General features: G+C 42.6%; 1 protein-coding gene across 4 annotated transcripts in view; it reads right to left on the bottom strand.

The window, feature by feature from the left end:
* The window catches only part of DLC1 (DLC1 Rho GTPase activating protein), a 789,115-nt gene that overhangs the window by 31,127 nt on the left and 736,229 nt on the right, over positions 1 to 21,759 (bottom strand). For 3 of the 4 annotated variants that reach the window (XM_029587192.1, XM_029587194.1, XM_029587195.1), the window contains exons 3-4: positions 19,301 to 19,382; positions 6,016 to 6,079 (exon numbers count right to left, since the gene is read on the bottom strand). In XM_029587192.1, the coding sequence (XP_029443052.1) occupies positions 6,016 to 6,079; positions 19,301 to 19,382 (146 nt within the window). The remainder of the gene's footprint in view (positions 1 to 6,015; positions 6,080 to 19,300; positions 19,383 to 21,759) is intronic. The other variant, XM_029587197.1, reaches the window with a different exon arrangement.

The following is a 21,759-nucleotide window of genomic DNA, read 5'->3' as shown; positions in this document are numbered from 1 at the left end:
AAAAGGTTTTCTAAAAATAGTTTGGCAAGAAAGTAAAAACAATATTTTACAATCCTAAACATTTAAGAGGAAAAGGAAAGAGAGAAACCAGTACAAAATCAGTCCACCATTAAAGGGGGAAGAAATCTTTAAAGAAAAAAATGCACCTGATTTTAAAAACAGAGGACGAGAAAGCATCTCTAGGAGACTTTCTGCTGAAAAAGGCCATGTGCTTGTGCTCTGTCAATTATAGCATGCTTCCTAGACAAGCTGAACTGTATTAGGCCCCTCTCTCTTACCCATCCTCAAAGCTTAAAAGGTCTTGTAACTGTGACTAATGAGACTGCGACAGCAGCTCCTGTGTCTACATACAACAGTGCCCTCAGGCTCTCTTGCTGTCCCCCCCCTTCCCCCTTCCCCCTCCCCCCAATACAACCAACAAATGCCATACTATAAACTCTTACATTTCATCCTCTGACCAGCCCCAAGCAATTTAACATTAGGAGGACAGCGTTTAAAAGAAGCAAAGTACAAATCACCTCTTTACTGATTAGACCTGAGTTATGGACAATGCTGGGGGATGCTTTAACCTAAGTCAGTTACCTCCCATCATTTTGAACTCCATATTGAAAGGGAGAGTCAGGAAATAGAGTAACAGTCTTGCACAATAACTGCCAGAACAGCAAACCCTGTGTGACGAGTGCGTGCACATGGTGACTGGCTCTGTAGGATTGCGGCACATGGATTACTGGGTTGCCCCTTTAAGAATCCTGGTTTCTGCAGTGTTGCCTAGTTTGTAGTTTTTGATTTTAGCCACAGTGGTGGCAGTAAAGGCCCTGGTGGTGGCCGGCACAAGTGCCAGGATCAGCATAGGGGCCCCCCTGGAGAAACAGAACAGCACTTGTGGCAGGAGTGCAGTCAAGCCATGATGTTCAGGCTGTGCCAAGCCCCACAAGCTGGAAGAGAGTTGGCTGTGGTAGAGGCAAGATAAAAGGACAGGCGGCCAACACACGCAGTGATAGAAGTTCAGCTGCATTGGAACTACAGGTGCTGGTTCAGGAGCACAAAGACAGTCACTAGGCCAGAGACACCCTCAATTCTGAGGGAGTACTGAGAGAAGGAGAAGATTTTGCTGGTGGCTGAAGAGAATCTGTTAGTATTGTTTGCTGGGTAATATGGAGACTTTAATTAGAAACTAGGAAAGTCTCACAAAGTTGAGATTTCTACAATGTTCTCTCATCCTAGCTTGAGAACTTCCTCACTCCAAACGATGTAAAATCTTCACTGAGGTCTACTGTGCTGTTTGTATGTCTCACTCTGCATGTCAAACTGGCCCCAAAAAACCTAAACCACTACCAAAAAATTATAGCATTTTGATGAATCTAGTAGAGATGTGCGTAGTGCGCACTAACATTTCAATGTTAGAGTGCACTAACCCCGAAAAGATTTGCTTTGTTTTTCGGGGGTGCCGAAACAGGAAGAATTAGATAATTTAGTTGAAATTGTCTAATTCATCCCAGATGAATGCACATCTCTAGAATCTAGGGGTAAGTTAACTAAGAACTCAACAATATGAAGACTGATAGCAATTCAGCAAGATGGAAGCCTTCCAGTCTTTTCCATTGAGAGTCATATGTAGGATTATCTACCAGTTGGTAAGAGGTTGCATGTGTGCACCCAGTGCAAAGAGCTCCAAAGCTTTCAGAGAACAAATCTGATCTCTGGAGGCTAGAGTGGCAGAACTGGAGGAGCTGAGGCAGACAGAGGTATATAGAGCAGACCTTCAGGGACATAGTAGTCAAGACCCAACTCCAGTCTGGTAGCCCCTGCACTGCTTTGGAGGAGCAAGATTGCCTAGAATCAGAAAGCATCACCCTGGTGGAGAAGGAAATGAGCTGCTCTCCAGGTGATGCATTATCCTCTCACACCAAGGATAAGTCTCCAAGGGCTAGTGCCCAGGACAGAAGGGTTAGGATGGCAAGCATAGTTGGCAATTTGATTGTTAGGAATGTAAATAGCTGGTTGGCTGGTGGATGAGGTTCACTTGGTAACTTGCTTGCCTGGTGCAAAGGTGGCAGACCTCACACATGACAGACAGGATTTTAGACAGTGCTGATGAGAAGCTGGCTGCCGTGGTACATGTGGGCACCAGTGACATAGGAAGGTGGGCAGGTTTTGGAAGCCAAATTTAGGCTCTTAGGTAGAGAAATACAGAATCTCCAGGGTAGCATCCCCTGAAATGCTCCCTGTTCCACATGCAGACCATAAGAGGCAGGCAGAGCTCCGAAGTTGCGAGGATGAGATGATGGAGCTGGGAAGAGGGAGCCTATTCTGAAAGGATAAGTTGCAACTTAATCGGGGTGGAACCAGGCTGCTCCTTCAAAAAGACGACAGAGCAGCTTGTAACCAGAACATAGTGGAAAGCTGACCGCCTCAGCAGTGCGTGGTTCAGAGGTAGGTATCTTCAAAGGATACCTACCTATCCCAACAGAGAGGTTTCCAATAGAAGCAAAAGCAGTCCATATGTCTATAAGTAAAGAACCACCTGAGGTAAGATTTCAAATTGCCCTGTTCAACTGATAAGCAGATTGTTAATACAAATAAAAATGTACCTTGAAATGTATGTATGTATGTATGAATGAAGTAGACGACAATTGGCATTTCAGAGACCTGGTGGAAGGCGGATAACCAATGGGACAGTGCTGTACGAGGGTACAAATTATAATCTCAGTGATAGTGTGGATCAACTTGGTGGGGTGGGTGGAAGTGGGGCACAAGAGTATAACAAGATAAAGGTCCTGCAGGAGACTAAATGCACAGTGGAATCTCTATGGGTGGAGATTCCATGTGTGATGGGGCAAGAGTATAAATGGTGGGGGTTATACTACTGTCCACTTGGCCAAAATGGACAGACAGACAGACAATGAAATGCTATCAGAAATTAGAGGAGTTAACAAAATTTGGCAGCACAGAAATAATGGGCAATTTCGATTACTCCCATACTGACTGGGGCTTCTCTTTCATTTCTTCAGCCAGAGCTGTATGCAGGCAATTTGGCGCCTATGGCCAAGTGAAAATCTGTGCCCTCCCCCTTTACACAAGACATGGACACCACAAGTTGGGAGATTCTGTTAAATGTTTGTACACCAATGTCCATGGAAGCCCTAGGAAAAGTTTATAGCCTTGCACTCCCACCCTCTTCACACACAATTAAAAAATTATGCATTTATAATACAGATTTTACATGAAAAAGAACATTCAAAGCAATCTTCTGATGCAATAATATCGCTTACAATATGCATATTATAATTACATGCACTGTTGAGGTGCCAACCAGAAAACCTTCCAAAAAAGCAAGATGCTTAGAATCTATCTGGTATTAGGCCTACTGTAATGCATCTTAGGCATGGGCATGACCCTCAGAGCCATGAGAAAAAGAAAATGCTATATAAAAATAGCACTAACTGCCAGCACTCAAACAGCAACAACCCTACCTATGAAAGTTAAAGCTACAAATATTACACCAGGCCTAAGATAGTAATACAGCCCCTATTAGGAAAACAGAACAAGCCAAGCTACTATAGATCCCTACATAGAAAACTACACACTAATGGAATAACTCACTTCAGTCACACATGCAAACATAGTCAGATCCTCAAACAAAGAAGAGACCATACAGTATAAATAGAAATGTAGACCTAAAAACTGAACTAGAAACTTCAACAAGCCAAATTCTGTATGCACTGCAACAATGTAAAAAATAGAAATATTACCATTCCTCAAAGCAAAATTTGTGAAACCACGCCAATAAAAAAATAACTCAAAACAATTACTAGAACATTCAATAATTAAAAATTCATATAAAAATCTTCCAAACATCAATAAAATATTTCAAAACAGACATCAAATAACACCCAACAATTAAAATAAGATTTTTTAAAAATTCCCAGTTATCCATACCTTTGAACTTTTGATTTCCAGATGCCCTGAAATAGTCATGGATTAGCAAGCAGAGAGTAACTGGGTTAGTTGTGCAAATGCATGTTGCATGTTGATTGCCCTATTAGGTATTCCCGCGCGATACAGAAAGTAAAAATGTGCAGCCAAGCCAAGGTAGGCGCTAGTTTCTGCCAGCACCAGGAAAATGCACAGAAAAGCAGTAAAAACTGCTTTTCTGTGCACCCTCAGACTTAATATCATGGCGATATTAGGTCAGATGTCCCGGAGGGTAAAAAAAAAAATTTTTAAATGGGCCGGTGGTTGTCGGGTCGAAAACTGGATGCTCAATTTTGCCGGCATCCGGTTTCCGAGCCCGTGGCTGTCAGCGGGCTTGAGAACAGATGCCGGCAAAATTGAGCGTCGGCCGTCAAACCCGCTGACAGCCGCCGCTCCGGGCTAAAAGGAGGTGCTAGGGATGCGCTAATGTCCCTAGCACCTTTTGCCCGTTTCTACCGCCGGGCCTCATTTAAATAGAGAATTGCGCGCACAAGCGAGTGGCCTGTGCGGGCATTTGTCCGCTCTCCCGCGGACTTTACTGAATCGGCCTGTATGGTAGGGAGAAGCTATGAAAAAAGCTGGAGATTGCAAGGTGCGAAACAGGAGGGGACTGGAAATTATTTGAAGGAAACTGACATACTGGAAGAGTCTACCGAGGTTGGGGTAGGGGAGTGGGAGGAAGACCAGAAGAGGGATGAAAGCAGCAAAGGAGGGAAGAAAGAAAAATCCAGAGAAATGGATAAGAATCTAAAAAGGGAGATGAAGTAAGGATAAAAGTGCAAAAAACACAGAAAAGAGGGGAAGTACAAATTAAGAAAAACGAAACAGGAACAAACCAATAAGGCTGGAAAATGTTTGAAAAGACAATTTCAAATTTGAAAGATCTAAGAATTTTGACCATTTTTTGTATATCAAAGCCCTGATTTTAAGAAGAATACATGCATAAAAAGCAGTTACATGCATGTGAACGGTCTTTTTGAAAATTGCCAAGGATTATGTGCGAGAAAAGTAAATGCGGCAGTCGTTTCACGCCTACTTGAAAGGGAAGAGCCGGCGTGGGGCAAGCATTTCCATGCACACAAGCGTGCCTCCGCACCTGCTCCCATGCGAGCAGAAACGTGTCAGCACAGGCCATGCTCAAGTCTGCTTTGAAAATTCGGACTGAAGCCTGTGTGTGCTTTCTAAACGTGGGCTGTTATAAAGTTATCCTCTGAAAGTAGAGGATGCCAATTTATACACGTGTCACAGAATCTACCCCTGATCTGTAGCAGGAGACTGAGGGGGAGGGGGGGGGGGCCTCGAACCTAAGGGTGTGCTCTGACATCAAAGGCTCATCCACCAATTTGGACAGAAAACTCCCCAGAAGCAAACTGCAAAATTCCTTCGGCAGCAGGTTGCGTGGTGCCTGTTGTTGCAGCCCCGGCCCCATGAAGGGAGCTGCCTACGTAACAATAGGAGGTAGCTGGAGATGAGGTGCAGAGAAAGATGAAAAACACCCTTCAAACACAGAAAAACAATAGCAAAAAAAAAAAGAAAAAAAAAAAAGCTACAAAAAATTCCCCACAACAGAGCAAGAACACAAAAAAAAGTTAAAAAAAAAAATAAAAAGATTTTGCCCTGGCTCCTAAAAATGTTGGCTGGAGGTCAAGTTTTCTATGTATTCCCTCCCCTCACCCCACTGCTGGGGGTAAGTCTTCTTATTAAACAGGTTTTCAAGAACAAATCTTTGTACCACAAGGCCCTATTAGTAAGCGGATGGACAAAATGTGTTTGACGCATCTACCACCATTTCAACGCACTGACAACTGCTCCGCTGGGGCATATTCTATACATCGGTTCTACATGGCTCACTTTTACAGTGAGGCAGGTCTCTGCAGGACAAGTCTGCCATGTAACTCCCTTCCCTTTCACACATTCTGCCATCACCATTGCTAAGATTCCTATCAAGGAGCTCCAGTTTTCCATTTTACATGACATATTCAGTTAGAACAATTTTAAAGAAAAAAAAGAGGCACATCAGAGAGGGCTGGTCACACTTACCCTTTTCCTGTGAGGACTGATTTCCAGCTTCATTACTGCACACTTGTTCAAAGTGTTTAGACGCCTGTGGAAGAAAAATACAAATATATTGCCAGTGGTCCTCATAGATACTGTTTAACTGAGGTAATCACACTAATTTGCATGTAACAATACAAGGAGCCTCACTAATGCTTAATTAACACATTGCTGAAAGGGACAAAGAAAAAAAGGACAGGGAAGTATCAATTTGGATTCTAATTACATCTGCTCTGTTCCACAATCAGCTGCTTGGTCATGCAAGTCAAAATCCACTTACTAGCTGTAGATCAGTGAATTACCATAAGAGATTTCCCATACACCTCCAAGTATTAACCTATGCATTTCAAACCACTAACAGCAAATTGTTCTTGATTATGGGATTAAAGATAGGAAGACTGCTTGTCCTTTGAAATGCAAAGCGTGATGGCCAATATCCCACTGCTTTATTTTCCACCAGACAAACTCAAATCCCATCAATGTGAGAAATGCATTCTGTTGTCCATACTTTGCACAGCCAGATCCTGGCACAGCTAATCCATTAACAAATATTTTCTTGGCTATTTCATGCCCCCCCCCACACACCTTTTTCAAGTCAGTGTGTTTTAGCTCTAATTTCCAAGTGGGTCACCCAGTAAACCAGAGCGGGAAGAGAGAGAGACTTGTGTTCATCACTTAAGCGCACCACTTCACTCTGAAGGATCCACCCAAAAAGGGGAAAGAAATTGTTTCACACTGCAAGCCTGTGGGGGGAGACATTGGTGTGCTCATTATGCAAGTCCTGGGGAGCAGAGTAGCAACTGCTTAGAAAAAAAAAAAACACCTTTCCACGTGGTAAGCTCTGAGTGTAGATGGCTGCACACACAGCATTCCAGAGAATGCTTCATCCTTGATACTACAGTTTTATCTGGATCTTCAGAGCTGTAAAACTATGCCCTGTTATTTAGCTCTACACAATCCCAAATGGAATTGACTGCAGGGCCACATGGGGCAGGGACATGCAAGCTCTGTGTGTTAGTTTTATTATCCAGTTTATAATATACAATTCACTCTGATGCATTTTATAAACAACCAGTGGTTTTGATGGTTTTTAGCATTTCATAGTTTGGGAGACGGCAAGATGTGAGGAAAAAAAAAAGAAAAGAAGAAAAGGCCAATCTGTTAATCACTATCTCACAACATGGCCTACTTTGTATACGTTCCCAGTACCATGAACCAGGAGGTAAACATACCCCTATGTATAACAGGGAATAACTGATCCACAATAGGAAACAACCTTGGTTCTTTCCTGAAAGCAGAACTTTAAATAGACAAGGAATATCCAGAGCAAACTGGGTAGTAAAGAGCAATTTCTGCTGCCAGCCATGCCTCTTCGTTTCCTTGCCTTAAATGACCTTCTCATCCCTTCTGCTTTACAGCCCCAAATTCTAATACCATAGATCAGCCAAGACTCTTCAATTCTTGGCCTACCAGAGTCAAGCATGCACATGCAAATTTTTGTCTCAAATATAGAGATAGCCTATCTTACTGGTATGGGGCAGTGGGAAGCGGAGCCTCCATGTCTATCTCCTACCATCCTGTGTCCTGTGACTGGTCTTCTCTATCCGGCTTAACCAGTCTGACCTGGCAAAGGAGAATATTTTGAGCCTGGCTGATAAGAATGGAGTTTGCTAAGATCTTCTGATAGCCAGTCTTCAGGAAGAACAGCATGCACTGCTGAAATAGATAACTGTGGAGCCTATCTGCGGGCTTTTAAAGACTCCATATTCCCTGGAGCTTTAATAACTAAAGCTAAAATAAACTTACAATTGAAAAAAACACCCACACAAATCGAAAAAATATTTGTGCTGCTGTAATTAGCTGAGCATTAAAATGGCATGCTGAAATTCAGTGCAGTTTAAAGCACATGCTAAAAATGTTTTAAAATCCCGATGCAGTATGCCAATGCATCAGGAGTTATAAAGTGCATACAAACCAGACAATCGGGCAGCTGCAATATAGTGCGCTCAGCCTAGTGCACAGCTTGATGCGCAGTTAGATGCACATTTTAGACGTGTTAGAATAACTCCTGATGCAATAATGGGATTGTGTCCAAACCAGCAAATAGCTAGTATTGCTCATCACATGTAAATGCCATGTAGACGAGATTATTAGCTACTACCCAATGCAAAAATTCTCCATGCGCACGTTTTAACACACAAAAATTAACGCCAGCTCCGGAGCTGGCATTAAGTCTTGACGCAACCCAAGCCTCAACAAAAAAGCAAAAAAAATACTGCTTTTCTGTGGTTCCTCAGACTTAATATTGTCGCAGTACTGAGGAGAAGGAACCACAGAAAGTTGCATCATGAAAAAAGAAAGTCTTGGTGTGGCCAGGTTAAGAAAACGGACACTAAACCATGAGCGTCCATTTTCCTAACCCGTGGAAGACGGACGCTCGTAAATTGAGCATCTGTTTTCCTAATCCACGTACAGCCACGTCTCCTGGGCGCCCGATGCCATGGCCGCGATAGGGACGCACAATTTATCCTTAGAGTGTCCCTTTTAATGTGGCAGCTCATTAAAATATACCTTCGCGCATCCAGGAAATGTGGCTGTGTGTATTAAAAAAAAAAAAAAAAGACACTCATGAGCGCCTGTTTAACTGTGTTGTTTATTGCATTGGCCCCAATGTGTGTAAAGAAAATGCTTAGTGTGCATAAAAAACAGGTAAAGAGTGGGCATTCTAAAGGGAGAGAAGAGGCAGGAAGAAGGTGGATAAGAATAAGGTTGGAGGGTTGCTGATGTTACAGTTCCCTTGGAGGGCCAGGATTGAAAAGAACAAGAGAAGCAGATACAATAACAATGACTAAAAGATGTTGCTCTCAGGAAGACAGATGAAGGCTGGACGAGAGTTAAAATATTATGTAGCTGAAAAGCATTAGACAGGGCAGAAGACAGAATGGCTGGGGAGAAGGAAAAAGTAGACAATGGAGTTCGTGCTTGCAATGGCTTCCAGTGGAGAATAACATTGGGGAGGGTAAACATCAGAAAGAGGACTCTAGAAGAACGATAGAATGTAGGAAGAAGGAAATAAAAAGTGCTGTTGGCCCAAGGTAGAAGGGCAATAGGCATCTCATAGACCTGGTGAAAAAGAGGAAAATCTATGGGACACTGATACCAGAGTACAAAATATATCAACATGACAAGCCAGATCAAACTGGGAGGTGGGGGTGGCACTATATGTTAAGGATGCCATAGTGTCAAGTAGGATAAAAGTTAAACAGGAAACACATTGAATTCTGAAATCTCTATAGGAATGGAGAATAAAAGAATATCATAATGCTTCTGTATCATGCCATAGTGCAACATCATCATCTTTGGTTACCACATCTCAATAAAGATATAGCAGAATTAGAAAAGGTACAGAGAAGGGTGATCAGATGATAGAGCGGATGGAATGATTCCCCTATGAGGAAAGGCTAAAGAGATCAGGACTCTTCAGCTTGGAGAAGAAACAGAGGAGGGGGATATATGAAAGAGTTCTTTAAATGAGTAAATGTGACTTGGTTGTTTACTCTTTGAAAAACCGTAAAGACTAGGGGACACACAATGAAGTTACCAAGTTGTATATTTAAAACTAATAAGAGAAAATAATTTTATTTACTCAATGCATAATTAAGCTCTGGAATTCGTTGCCAGAGGATATGGTGAAAGCTGTTAGTGTAGCTGAGTTTAAAAAAAGATTTGTACAATTCCTGGAGGAAAAGTCTATAAACCATTATTAAGATGGAGTTGAAGAATTCTACTCCTTATCCCTGGGATAAGCAACATGGAATCTACCTACCCTTTGAGATTCTGCCAGGTACTTGTGACCTGGATTGGCCACTGCTGGAAACAGGATACTGGGCTTGATAGACCTTTGGTCTGATCCAGTAGGCCAAATCTTATGTTCTTATAGATAGAAATTCCATGTGAGACAGTGAAGAATAATACTGCAGGAGTGTACTATTATGTACCTGACCAGGATGATGAAACTCACTGTGAAATGCTAACAGATAAGACAGCTTACTTTAGGAAACATAATAATGGGGTTTTCAATTACACCAGTAATGACTGGGAAAATCTCATCAGGGCATGCAAGAGAAGTCACAATTTTAGATGCCATAAATGATTGCTTTATGGAACAGGTAGTCCTGGAACCAGCAAGAAGGGAAACTACTTCAAACTTAGTTCTCAGTGGACATCAGGAGCTGGCGCAATGGGTAACATAATTACTGAAGGGAGAATATTTAATAAAACTAAGGGATACTTTGATAAAATGAGACAATTGGTCATGAAGAAAATTAAAAAAAAAAGAGAGACACGTGCAAGGGAATCTGCATGAGGAGTGGAGATTATTTAAAAATACCATCTTGGAAGCCCAGATAAAGTGTATTCAAAAAAAGATTGGAGGAAGACTAAATGACAGCATGGTTAAATGGTGCTGTGAAATAAGCTATTAATGTCTAAATGGGATCCTTTAAAAACATGGAAAGCAAGTCTAAATGAGGAGAATAGAAAAGGTATAGGTACTAGCAAAGTAACTAATCAACTTTATATCAAAAGTAAGTAGTATGAGAGAATTGGTTGGACAACTAGATGACCAGGAGGTAAAATGAGTACTTCAGTAGGGGTATGCATTTATTTTTAAATGAAAAACCATGAAAAAAAAATCACAATTCATTTTGTTTAAAAACAAAATATTCCTACCATCTGTTTTTCCATTGACTTTTGTTTGAAAGTCAAAGATGAGAAGTCATATCTCCATAGCCTTCCCTAATTCCCCCACCCACCCAATCACACATCTCTTATGTGGGGGTCTCCTGCCTTGCTGGCTCCTGCTAGAAGAGATGGTGCCATTTTGTTTTTATAGCTGTAGAGCATATGAAGTTAACAAAAATAAACAAATGAAATCTGAATTTAAAAAAAACCCTGAAATGAAAAATTGAAATGTTTTTCTATGTACATCCCTAGTGTTCAAAGACAACAAAGCCACAGTAGAAAAACAAAATGAATTCTTTGCATTGGTCTTTACTGAAAAAGATATTGGGGAAATATCCATACTGGAAATTTTTTTTAAAAAGGTGACGTCAGAACCGAAGCATATCATTATTAAACTGGAGGGTGGGTATATTAGAGCAAATTGACAGGCTAAATCGCAACAAATCACCAGGACATGATGGCATTCACCCCAAAGTTCTAAAATAATTCAAACATGAACGTTCAGATCTGCTCCTGTTATTAATATTATTAGAATCTGCACCTGTACGCTGGATGGTAGTTAATACACCATCGATTTTTAAATAGGGCTCCAGGGGCGATCCAGAAAACTACACACCTATAAGCATTTGACATCAGCAACAGACAAAATGGTAGAAACTACAATTAACAGAATTACTAGGCATATGGCTAGGCATGGCTTAACGAGAAAATGTCATCACGGTTTTAGTAAAGGGACGTCATGCTGTAGCAGTCTACTGGAATTCTTTGAAGAAGTAAATGAAAGATGTGGATAAAAGGTGAGCTGGTCTATATAATATACCTGGATTTTCCACATGAGAGACTCCTCAGGAAATTACAGTCATGGGATAGGAAGCAATATCCTATTATAGATTGTTAACTGTTTAAAAGACTAGAAACAGTAGCTCAAAATGAGCAGTTTTTCCAGTGAAGATAAGTAAATAGTGGAGTGCTCCAGGGATCTGTACTGGGACCAGTGTATAACATCCATAAATCATCTACAACAAAGGTGCAATAAGCAGATGATGCTATTATTCAAGGTAGTTGAAACATGAGCAGATTGTGAAGAATCACAAAAGAACATTGCAAGACTGGGGAACTGGGCATTTAGACGGCTAATGAAATTTAATGTGGACAAGTGCTAAGTGATGCTCATAGGGAAAAACAATCCTAGGTTTCAGATTAGTTGTTACCACCCAGGAAAATAACCTCAGAGTCACTATGCACAATATGTTGAAAGTGTGAGCTTAGTGTACTGCAACAGCCAAAAAAGCAGAGTATTAGGAAAGGAATAGAAAAAGCTGGGAATATGCCTCTGCACTGAACCATGGTGCAGCCACACCTTGAGCACTGGTTGCTAAAAGCAGAACTAGAAAAAATAGACAAGGGCAAAAAAAGCCCAAAATAAAACATTGTTTACGGGGAATGATTGGCTCCTTTATCAAGAAAGGCTCAAAAGGTTTGGTATCATCAGCTCAGATAAGAGACTTACAGGGGATATGACAGAAGTTTCTAGAATTGTGTGTGGTGTGAACAGGTTAATAGGGAACAGTAATTTACACTATCAAATGGTACCAGGACTAGGAGACACACTAAAACTAACTGTAGATTTAAAATAAATTTAAGAAAGTATTATTTGTAGTAAACGCATAATTAAGCTATGGAGCTTGATGCCAAAAATGTGTTTAAGGCAGTAGTATCATTGAGATTTAAAATAAAAAAAAAAGTTTGGATAAGTTTTGGGAGGGCAGGGCCATAAATAATTATTAGCCAGATAGACTTTGCTACTCCATCTCTTACTGCTTGGTGAGAGCAACATGAAACAGACTTTCATATTAGGATCTGCCAAGTATTTCCAGATGACTTGGGTTGATCACTATAGGAGAGAGGTTGCTGGGGTTCGAAGATCACTGGTCTGACTCAGTACAGCATTTCTTATGGATCATTTCAGATTTCTGCTGTCTAAGCAATATTACACCCAATTTACTAAAACCAATAGACAGACCATCTTTTTTTTTTTTCACCTCTTGGGCAGGGACTGTCTGTATCTGCATATCTAAATGATTTATTGCATGGCTTGTTCTCTTGTCACAGGCTGCACTAAACGTTCCTGAGTGCATGCCTTCTCTCAGGTGGAATAGCACAGCACCGAGCGTCAAGGAAAAGAAACAACTGGCTATAAACAGCCCTTCTAAAAGCCCCACATCCCTGGTCGTCAAGGACATATCATAAATCAATCTCAGCATTTAATCCTGGATGGATCAATATTTTTCTTCATGCAATGTACTTTAAAGGTATAAAAGCAGTGGGAAAAGAACTCATCTGTCTTCACAAGGACAAACATGTTCCAACACTGCAGTACAACACAGAAACAAGAGACCAAAAAAAGTGACAAGCTGTCAGCTTTCAAACTATTTTATAATGTACAGTAGAAGCTAATACAGCTACCCCACGTACCTTCTCATTTGCAACACGGAACAGTCAAGCTTGGAAGCGAGCGGTCCTGGTGGGGTTTCTTAACCCCCGTTTGGTTAGGTAATCTTTTTCACACTTCTTGGGCTTCAAGCCCTAGTATGTGGCCCAGCTGTGCTTACTGCCATTGACAGAACTCTGAAACCCAGGCATCTTCATCTAGGACTACTAAAGCTCCTCTTTTTTTCTTTTTTAAACTTAAGAGGCCAATATTCAGTAGGTCGCTTAATAGACAAGTTATCCATATATTCAGCGATATAAATGTCTCGCTGAATATGCTTGTTTAAAGTTATTCTATTGCATAAAGACTGATATAACCGGCCACTGGTTGAATATGACCAATTAGACCTAAAGTTACCTGGCCTCGTGTGGCCGAATAACCAGCTACTAACCCTGATATCTTCAAAGATGTCTGGATAAATAGCGCGCATAAAAAGGAAAAGGATCAAGGGGCCTCCTAACCTGTTGCCCACCCCTGCTACATATGCCTCTACCGCCCCTCTTCCCCTGCTGACCAAAAAGGCTGCCTCAAATTTAAAAGAGCATTTAAAGTTAAATAAGAGGATCACCGCCAGCCCAGGCCTCCCTATCCGTCCCTGCTAAAAAAAAAAAAAAAAAAAAGTCTTTACATTGCTGCTTCTGCCTCCCAGCCCACAAACATCCCCCTCCCCCCCTCCTCCTTGTCCTGCTGGGATCGCTGTGCAAAGCGATCCGGCCACGTCCAGCGTTAGTGGGGTAATAACGCTGGGAGCATACTGTTTAGTGCAAAGCAGGCTTCCAGCCTCATCACCCAAGTAACGCTGGATGCGCCCGGGATTGCTTTGCACAGCAGTACCAGCGGGACGATTCCGAAGGGATGACGGGTGGGTGGGGAGGTGTTTGCCTAGGACAGAAGGGTAACGTAAAGACCTTTTAGCAGGATTGGAGGGGAGGCCTGGGCTGGCAGTGATCTTTTTTTTATAAAACTTTAAATGCTCTTTTTGAGGCAGCTTTTTTGGTCAGCGGAGGGAAGAGGATTGATAGATACAGGGGGGGGGGGGGGGAGGAGGGGTATTGGACCAGGAGACCCACTTTTTTTTTTTTTTTTTTTTTTTTTTTTTAAGGTGCGCTACTCTCCCGGATAACTCTGTACATACTAATATTCTAGTAACAGCTCATGTCCCCAAGTAATATAGAACCACATTTCCTTAGGTAATAGCTGATCCAATACAATCTTTTCAAAACCCTCCCCCCCAAGTCAACCACAGCTGTTTTGCTTTTCTGTCCACGTTTTCCAGCTCAAGCCAATGCTGACTAAATAGAAACGTGATGGCAGAAAACGACTGTGTGTCCCACCTAGTCTGCCCATCCGTCCAATTCATTTAGCTTTATGATTCCCATCACTTCCTTAGAGATCCCCCTGTATTTATCCCATGCTTCTTGAATTCAGATACCGTTGTTTTTGACTCTTCCACCCTTGTGCTAAATAATTATACAAGGCTGCCATACAGGACTCTTGAAAATGTGGCAAACCCACCTCCTCCTTCTACCCTAGCTCTCTGTAGAATTTTTAACCCTATTCTGGCACATTTGTTGTTCCACAAAAACCAACAATGATTTTATGCAGGGTCTTCAAAGGAGGAGGAGAGGAGGGATAAAGGCAACATTTATAAACAAGATATGAGGCAACCAATTCCTCCTCACATTAATCCTTCCAACCAAGAAACACACAGACCACCCCCCCCCCCCCCCCCCCCCCCCACCATCTCCTAGCATACTCTTTAAACTTGGGAATACTAGCACTATAAATTTAGCTGATACAGGTCCTCCAATTGTGGGGATAATAGTCTCCACATATTTAATCCAATCTATCATTTTCTAATTCCCTAGATTCTATCTCATGCCAAACAAGAAGCTCAGACTTTCTAACCTTAATCTTATACTCTGAAATAGCCCTGTATTCCTTGAGCTCTCAGAATAGCTGGCAATTTCAACTCTGTTACATATAACACAATCGTCAGCATATAAAGTCACTCTGTTTTCCCTACCTTTATGCTGCTTATCTTCAAGTCTCTGCAACTCAAAAGGTCACTATTCTGCCCCATTTACCCTTACCATCTCTCCTGGGCATCTATACCTCGCCTTGATTCATCTCTTCAGGTTATTCCCTATCTTTTCCAGCACTGCATGCATAAATTTCTAGTCCACCCTATGAAAGGCCTTCTTCGCATCTAGGTAGATCAGGACTGCATCTTTATGTCCGCCACCTACCCCCATGAATCATCTCTATGCGTAACAAGTTATCACTAGAGTGTCTACTTGAAAAACTCAACCTGAGCTCTATGTATCAATGTAGCACCCCATCTAGCCTTCTAGCCAACGCTTTCACGACAATTTTTAGATCTGTATCCAACTGTGATACTGGATGGTAAGAAGCACATTTGTTCCTAGCCTTCCTTTCTTTCCATATTAAGGCATCATACATTGTTTCCGGCAAGAGTTTTGCCACCAGCACACCTTAAAATACCCTATACCAGCACCAACTTTACCTCAAGATCCTTATAAAAACCAAATGCCAAAACCATCTAATCCACTGGCCTTACCCAATTTTAAATCTTTAATCACCTCCTGCCCCATTTTATTTCTTTACTCCACTCTCCCTCTTGTCTATCCCAGTCACCATAACAACAGACCTTTGGCTTAGGGCACAGATCACGTCATTCCAGAACTTGGCATGCCTGCACTCGAACTAGCGCATTCATGACACCTACTATCAGCAGCTGAAGTCCTTCCCCTCACCCCTAAAGACCAGGTCTAAGACAAAGTTGAAACTGCAGCTTCCAACACAGTGGGAGCCTCAGCGGTTCATTCTCTGGCACATCAGGCAAACACCCTTCGTGATAGAATAAATCCTAAGAAAACACTGGTTAAGCTTTTAAACCAGTTACCATTGTAAGAGTATTGTTATTCAGACAAATGTTACAGCAAACTTTATAATATGCCAACATCAGCAGCCCTAATTATCCAAGAAGAAACCAAAACAGAGGAGGAGGAGATGATGAAAGACATACTAATACCTGAAAGGTATAAATGGCCCATGAGAAACAAACATATCAATAAAACGAAAATTCTAGAACAATAAAAATCAAGAAAGGAGACTCAGTAGAAGTATTGTGACGAGAGGCATGAGAGCGAGCCCTTGCTGCTGTGGCGTAGTTGATGCAGCCTCGTAGGCAAACCTAAGAGGCCTTCGCCGCCAGCTGGCGAATGCGTCCTGATGCATGGGCTTTACCTCTACCAGCCGCCTCCTCTGCAGATTGCGCCTTTGGGTTCTGGTGGCCGGCAGGAACTTAGGTGGGTTCCTAGGGGGGTGGGCATGAGCAAGAGTTCAAAAGGCACACCAGGGTCAGGACAGACAGCAGACTGGAGAGACTAGAACAGGCCAAAGGTTGGGGCAGGTGGGCAGACAAGCAGCGACCGGGTACAATGCAAGAGATCAGGTTCAGGAGGCAGGCAAACATAGTAAGAACATAAGAACATAAGAAATTGCCCTGCTGGGTCAGACCAAGGGTCCATCAAGCCCAGCATCCTGTTTCCAACAAAGGCCAAAACCAGGCCACAAGAACCTGGCAATTACCCAAACACCTAGAAGATCCCATGCTACTTATGCAATTAATAGCAGTGGCTATTCCCTAAGTAAACTTGATTAATAGCAGTTAATGGACTTCTCTTCCAAGAACTTATCCAAACCTTTTTTGAACCCAGCTACACTAACTGCACTAACCACATCCTCTGGCAACAAATTCCAGAGCTTTATTGTGCGTTGAGTGAAAAAGAATTTTCTCCGATTAGTCTTAAATGTGCTACTTGCTAACTTCATGGAATGCCCCCTAGTCCTTCTATTATTCGAAAGTGTAAATAACCGAGTCACATCTACTCGTTCAAGACCTCTCATGATCTTAAAGTCCTCTACGATATCCCCCCTCAGCCGTCTCTTCTCCAAGCTGAACAGCCCTAACCTCTTCAGCCTTTCCTCATAGGGGAGCTGTTCCATCCCCTTTATCATTTTGGTTGCCCTTCTCTGTACCTTCTCCATTGCAACTATATCTTTTTTGAGATACGGCGACCAGAATTGTACACAGTATTCAAGGTGTGGTCTCACCATGGAGCGATATAGAGGCATTATGACATTTTCCGTTTTATTAACCATTCCCTTCCTAATAATTCCTAACATTTTATTTGCTTTTTTGACTGCTGCAAGGATGGACGAAGACACATGAGAGACACTGGATGAGACTGGAATGAGGAGACAGTGCTGGCCAAGCTGGGCAAGGCAAGGCAAAGTCAGGTACGCCGGACAATCAGCAGCAACGCGCTCTGCGCTTCTGTTGCGGGTGTCCCGTTGCTGAGGCGCCGAGCAGCAGCTGTGGCTGGGTTTAAATACCCAGCTGCATGACGTCAGCTGGGGAGTGACTGGACTGACCCTCCAAGAGCCAGCGTGCCAACCGTACCTAGGGAATGGCGCAGCGCGGCAGAGGAGCTGGCGGCATCCTGCTGCAGGAGCGGCGAGAGGCGGCTTCCAGGCCATGCCACGAGCCTGGAGGTAAGTGATGCCTGTTGCAGGCGGGTCCTGCAACCGCGAACGTAACAAATATGAGGAAATTTCTTAACAGAAAGGGTAGTTGATGCATAGAACAGCCTCCCAGTGGAGGTGGTGGAGCCCAAATCAGCATTTTAAAGAGTCTGGACAAAGGCAGAGGATTCTTAGATACAAGGTAAAGCCAGAAATCCTATGCGGTACTGCATCAGGAATGGGCAGACAAGGTTGGCTTAGTGGTCCTCATTTGCCACTATATTATATGGAAGAGTTTTAAAACCCACTTAATGGCATTGTTGGTATAACAGGATGGTATATTCACATGAAAAACCCTATGTACGTGTGAATATATACACCCAGTGTACATCAAGGTATTTGCAACTATTTCACATTCAAATAATCTGGCAGCATGCCAATTATCTTTTCTATCCAAAAGACAGTTTGCAGATTTCTAAATTGCGCTCTGTACTTTAAAACTATTATAATCCCTCTCTTTTACAGCACTCTCCTGGACCGATGGGCATAATGCACTGCAACACATTTCAGTGGCAAATCTAAAGGAGTATTGTGGCCCCGGAGACAGCTAAGATAACTGTTGGGATAAAACAAAATGTGCCTTGGCTGGGTTAAGTTATCCATAATCCCGAAGTGGATCATGCACAGAAGAAATCAAGACAAAAATATGTCACTTCAATATCTCCCCCTCCTCCCCAACGTTATAGAGCACATGGGGCTTATTTCACAGCCTGTGTGAATTGGGGGGACACTGCTTTTTGCGCCCAACATTCTGCTTTACATTTAGTACTAAAATTAAAAAATAAATAAATAAAAAAAAAAGTTCTTTTTTTTTTTTAAGTCACCCAATGATTTGAAATGTGGATTCAATGTTTCCCCAACCAAAAACAATGTTAGAACCCTAGCCCCTAAAAAAACCGTGGGAGCTCTCTCCTGGCGAGACGCTGTCACATTTCCGAGAAGCCCAGACTATTGAAAAACGTCCGGATGTTCGGTTTCATAACCTGGCAGGCCACAAAGCATACGAATGGATGTGCTATTTGACCCTGTGTGTTCTACCTATTTATACAGCAATATAATTTAGCATACTGGAACCCTGAACTTTAACTTTTTGCCAAAACAATACATCAGCCATGACAAACTGAGTGAGCTAATCCTCCTCATCTGACATGCCCTTGCTACAGCAAGAAAGCATTTCAAATATTTGGTTTATGGTTTTTTTTTTAATTCCAGATGTTGTCTTTCCTCTTATTCCCACCAACTGCTCACTTACTTTCTTGCCCTCCAGATCATCTTATCTATAAGCACTTGATCATCTACACAGTCCATCCCAGCTCTAGTTAAGAGCTACTCTAGTTTTCTCCCCCTTCAAAACCAAGGTTAGATAGGTTAATGCTTAACCAGTCGTGAAGTGCACAACACAATCCTGGAACAGCCTGTACCTACCTGCACAGAGCCTCAATGGCATCTCTGTCCAAAAAGTCATGGTCTCTCTTGACAGCAGTAATGTCAATGGGAAACAGAAGATCTGCAGAGGGAAGAGAAAACAAGAAATGGGAACCAGGAAGCAGCTTACTTCCAAAGCTAGTTAAAAGAGTCAGCAGTTGCCTCTCATCTACCTTCCTGAGGGGCAAGCAACAGAACAAACAGATATCCTACCATCACACATTCCACAAGATTGGCATGGAGGAACCGCGGCAGATAGCTTGGCTACAAGCTTGTGTGTGAAATATGCAGAGATCAGAAAGGGGGAAAAAATGCAAAAGATGAAAAGAGAGCAACACGGAGCCAAGAACGTGGCAAAGCTGAGAATGATGAAAGATGCAGGGTTTGAAGACACTGAACACAGTGCTTAAAAAAGTTAACTAAAACAAAAGCTTTGAAAAGAGCTGGTTCTCCCTTTTAGCTGTTAAGATGTACAAGCTTCATGTTATTATCTTACGAATGTAAGTGCACAAGACTGTGCAAACTCCATCTCCTAACCTTTTTTTTTTTTAAAAGATCAGTCAGGGTCACCATATTCCTGCATTGCAGTTTGCCTAAACACCCTTAGGTGACAGTGCGCACGCTGCGTGGTTTCCAATCAGCTGTCACACCATTCAAGGAGCAAAAGTGTTAGCTGAATATTTCTATCCTAACACCAAAAAGAGATGACACCGTTTACATGAATTGAAATGATCCTATTCATGTCAGATTCGAACCATATTAAACCAGCTCTCAATGTACTCTGCCATTCTCTGGACTTTTACCTCGTACAGTATTATAACAGACTATTTGGGCTTTCCTTTTCTGAGCTCTTTGTAAAACTGTAAGCAATGTATCACATATATAAGCTAGTTCTGCCATTCTCCACTCAAGATAAAAAAAAAAAAAAGTCCTTTCTACTTATCAATAAGACATGGTAAATAAATTAAAAGGGTCAGAGGCACTGAGAATTATACAGCAACACACGGACATTTCACACACTGAATTCAGATGCTAGAGAGACAATAGGCTGGATGGGCAATCTCCCAGCAACCATCCCAGCCAAAGTTTTCCTTGCAGCTGTCAATGCAAGGAAATTTCACTTCTAAACAATCTGCATACACACACAAAAAGAAGGAAGCAGCATTTGCCAAGTCCTGGAGCTGCCACCGTCAGTATCCCTCAACACTGCCAACAATATGAAGAGAGAGTCTTCAAGTACATCCTGCTCAGATTTGCCTGGCCGAAACAAGTGGTTCCCGCCAAACCTGTAAGCAGAGAGTTTCTCTCTAAAGTGCACCAGCAAGAAAATGTGGGTAATTCAGTATTATGTAGTTTTGCACTTATTCCCCATATTACAATCACGTTCCTCTCTGCCCCCATGTCCACCCCTTCAGCTCTCTGTCGGGTACTCAAATGTAGCCCCTTTTCTAGGTGTACTATGAAAGTGGGGGAGTCCACCCTCAGTCCCAGGGCTTAGTCCAAAGTCCCAATAACCCCGGCATGGATGCTCGAATGGGTGGTGGGAGGAGAGAGGAGGGCAAACCTCAGGGTCCAAACCGGGAGGTGAAAGTCCGTTCTGAAGTCTTAAGTTACAAATACCAGATAAATCAGATGGGACACTCAGGATGAGTGTTTCAAAGGTTTACTGTAGAGCTTGGTCAGTGATTACCAGATATTTCCTCTCTGGACCATCCATGTACAACACCCCATTCTACTTGATCTATTTAAATATCCTTTGGTACCGGGAGCCAGGGCCAACCTCCCCTGCAGGGCATGGAAAGCAGGGCACACCAGACAGAATAGGATCTCCTGTCTTTACCGGTTCTCCCTTTTACAGGAGGTCCCCACAGTTGGTCTCTTCAAAATCTAGCTCTCTCCAGCCTTAGTCTCCCAGGGCACTAACAGCTGACAGTGGAGAGACCAAGCAGCAGCCCCCACCTGAGGAGGTAAGGTCTTCTGGGCCGGAGGGTTTGGAGTGATCCTAGCAATTTTATTTTCTTGAAGGCAGGCAGATGGGAAGGAGTGGGTTCTGGGCTTTTGAAGGTACTTAGGTGGGTAGGAGTTGAACTGCTTATCTGGCTAATATTTTTTTTTTTTGAATTGGTGATAAGGAAGGTGTTCTGCCCCTTGGCAGACGTGTGTGTGTGTGTGTGTGTGCGCGCACCATGTGCGTGTGTTGTGCTCGTACCCTGACGTTTGCACGTACCTGTGCTAATTGTAGTGTGGGTTCTAATTCCTGCTTTGTTGCATGTTTTTTCCCAGCACTAAAGCCCTTATTTCATACTGGGGGGGGGGGGGGGGGGGGGGGGGGGGTAGGTTAGCAGTGAAAAACCCTTGCTAAAAATGGGAGTAAAATGCCACGCTAGGGTCAGTGCAGTTTATTACATGGACCCAGAGGAGTGCTCAGATAATACAGCTCCCCTTCTCCCCACTCCAAC

The sequence above is a fragment of the Rhinatrema bivittatum genome, chromosome 1 (assembly GCF_901001135.1).
Source record: "Rhinatrema bivittatum chromosome 1, aRhiBiv1.1, whole genome shotgun sequence".
Taxonomy (NCBI): Eukaryota; Metazoa; Chordata; class Amphibia; order Gymnophiona; family Rhinatrematidae; genus Rhinatrema; species Rhinatrema bivittatum.
Note: the sequence above shows the minus strand (reverse complement) of the source record. Positions and strands in the feature narration are given on the sequence as shown.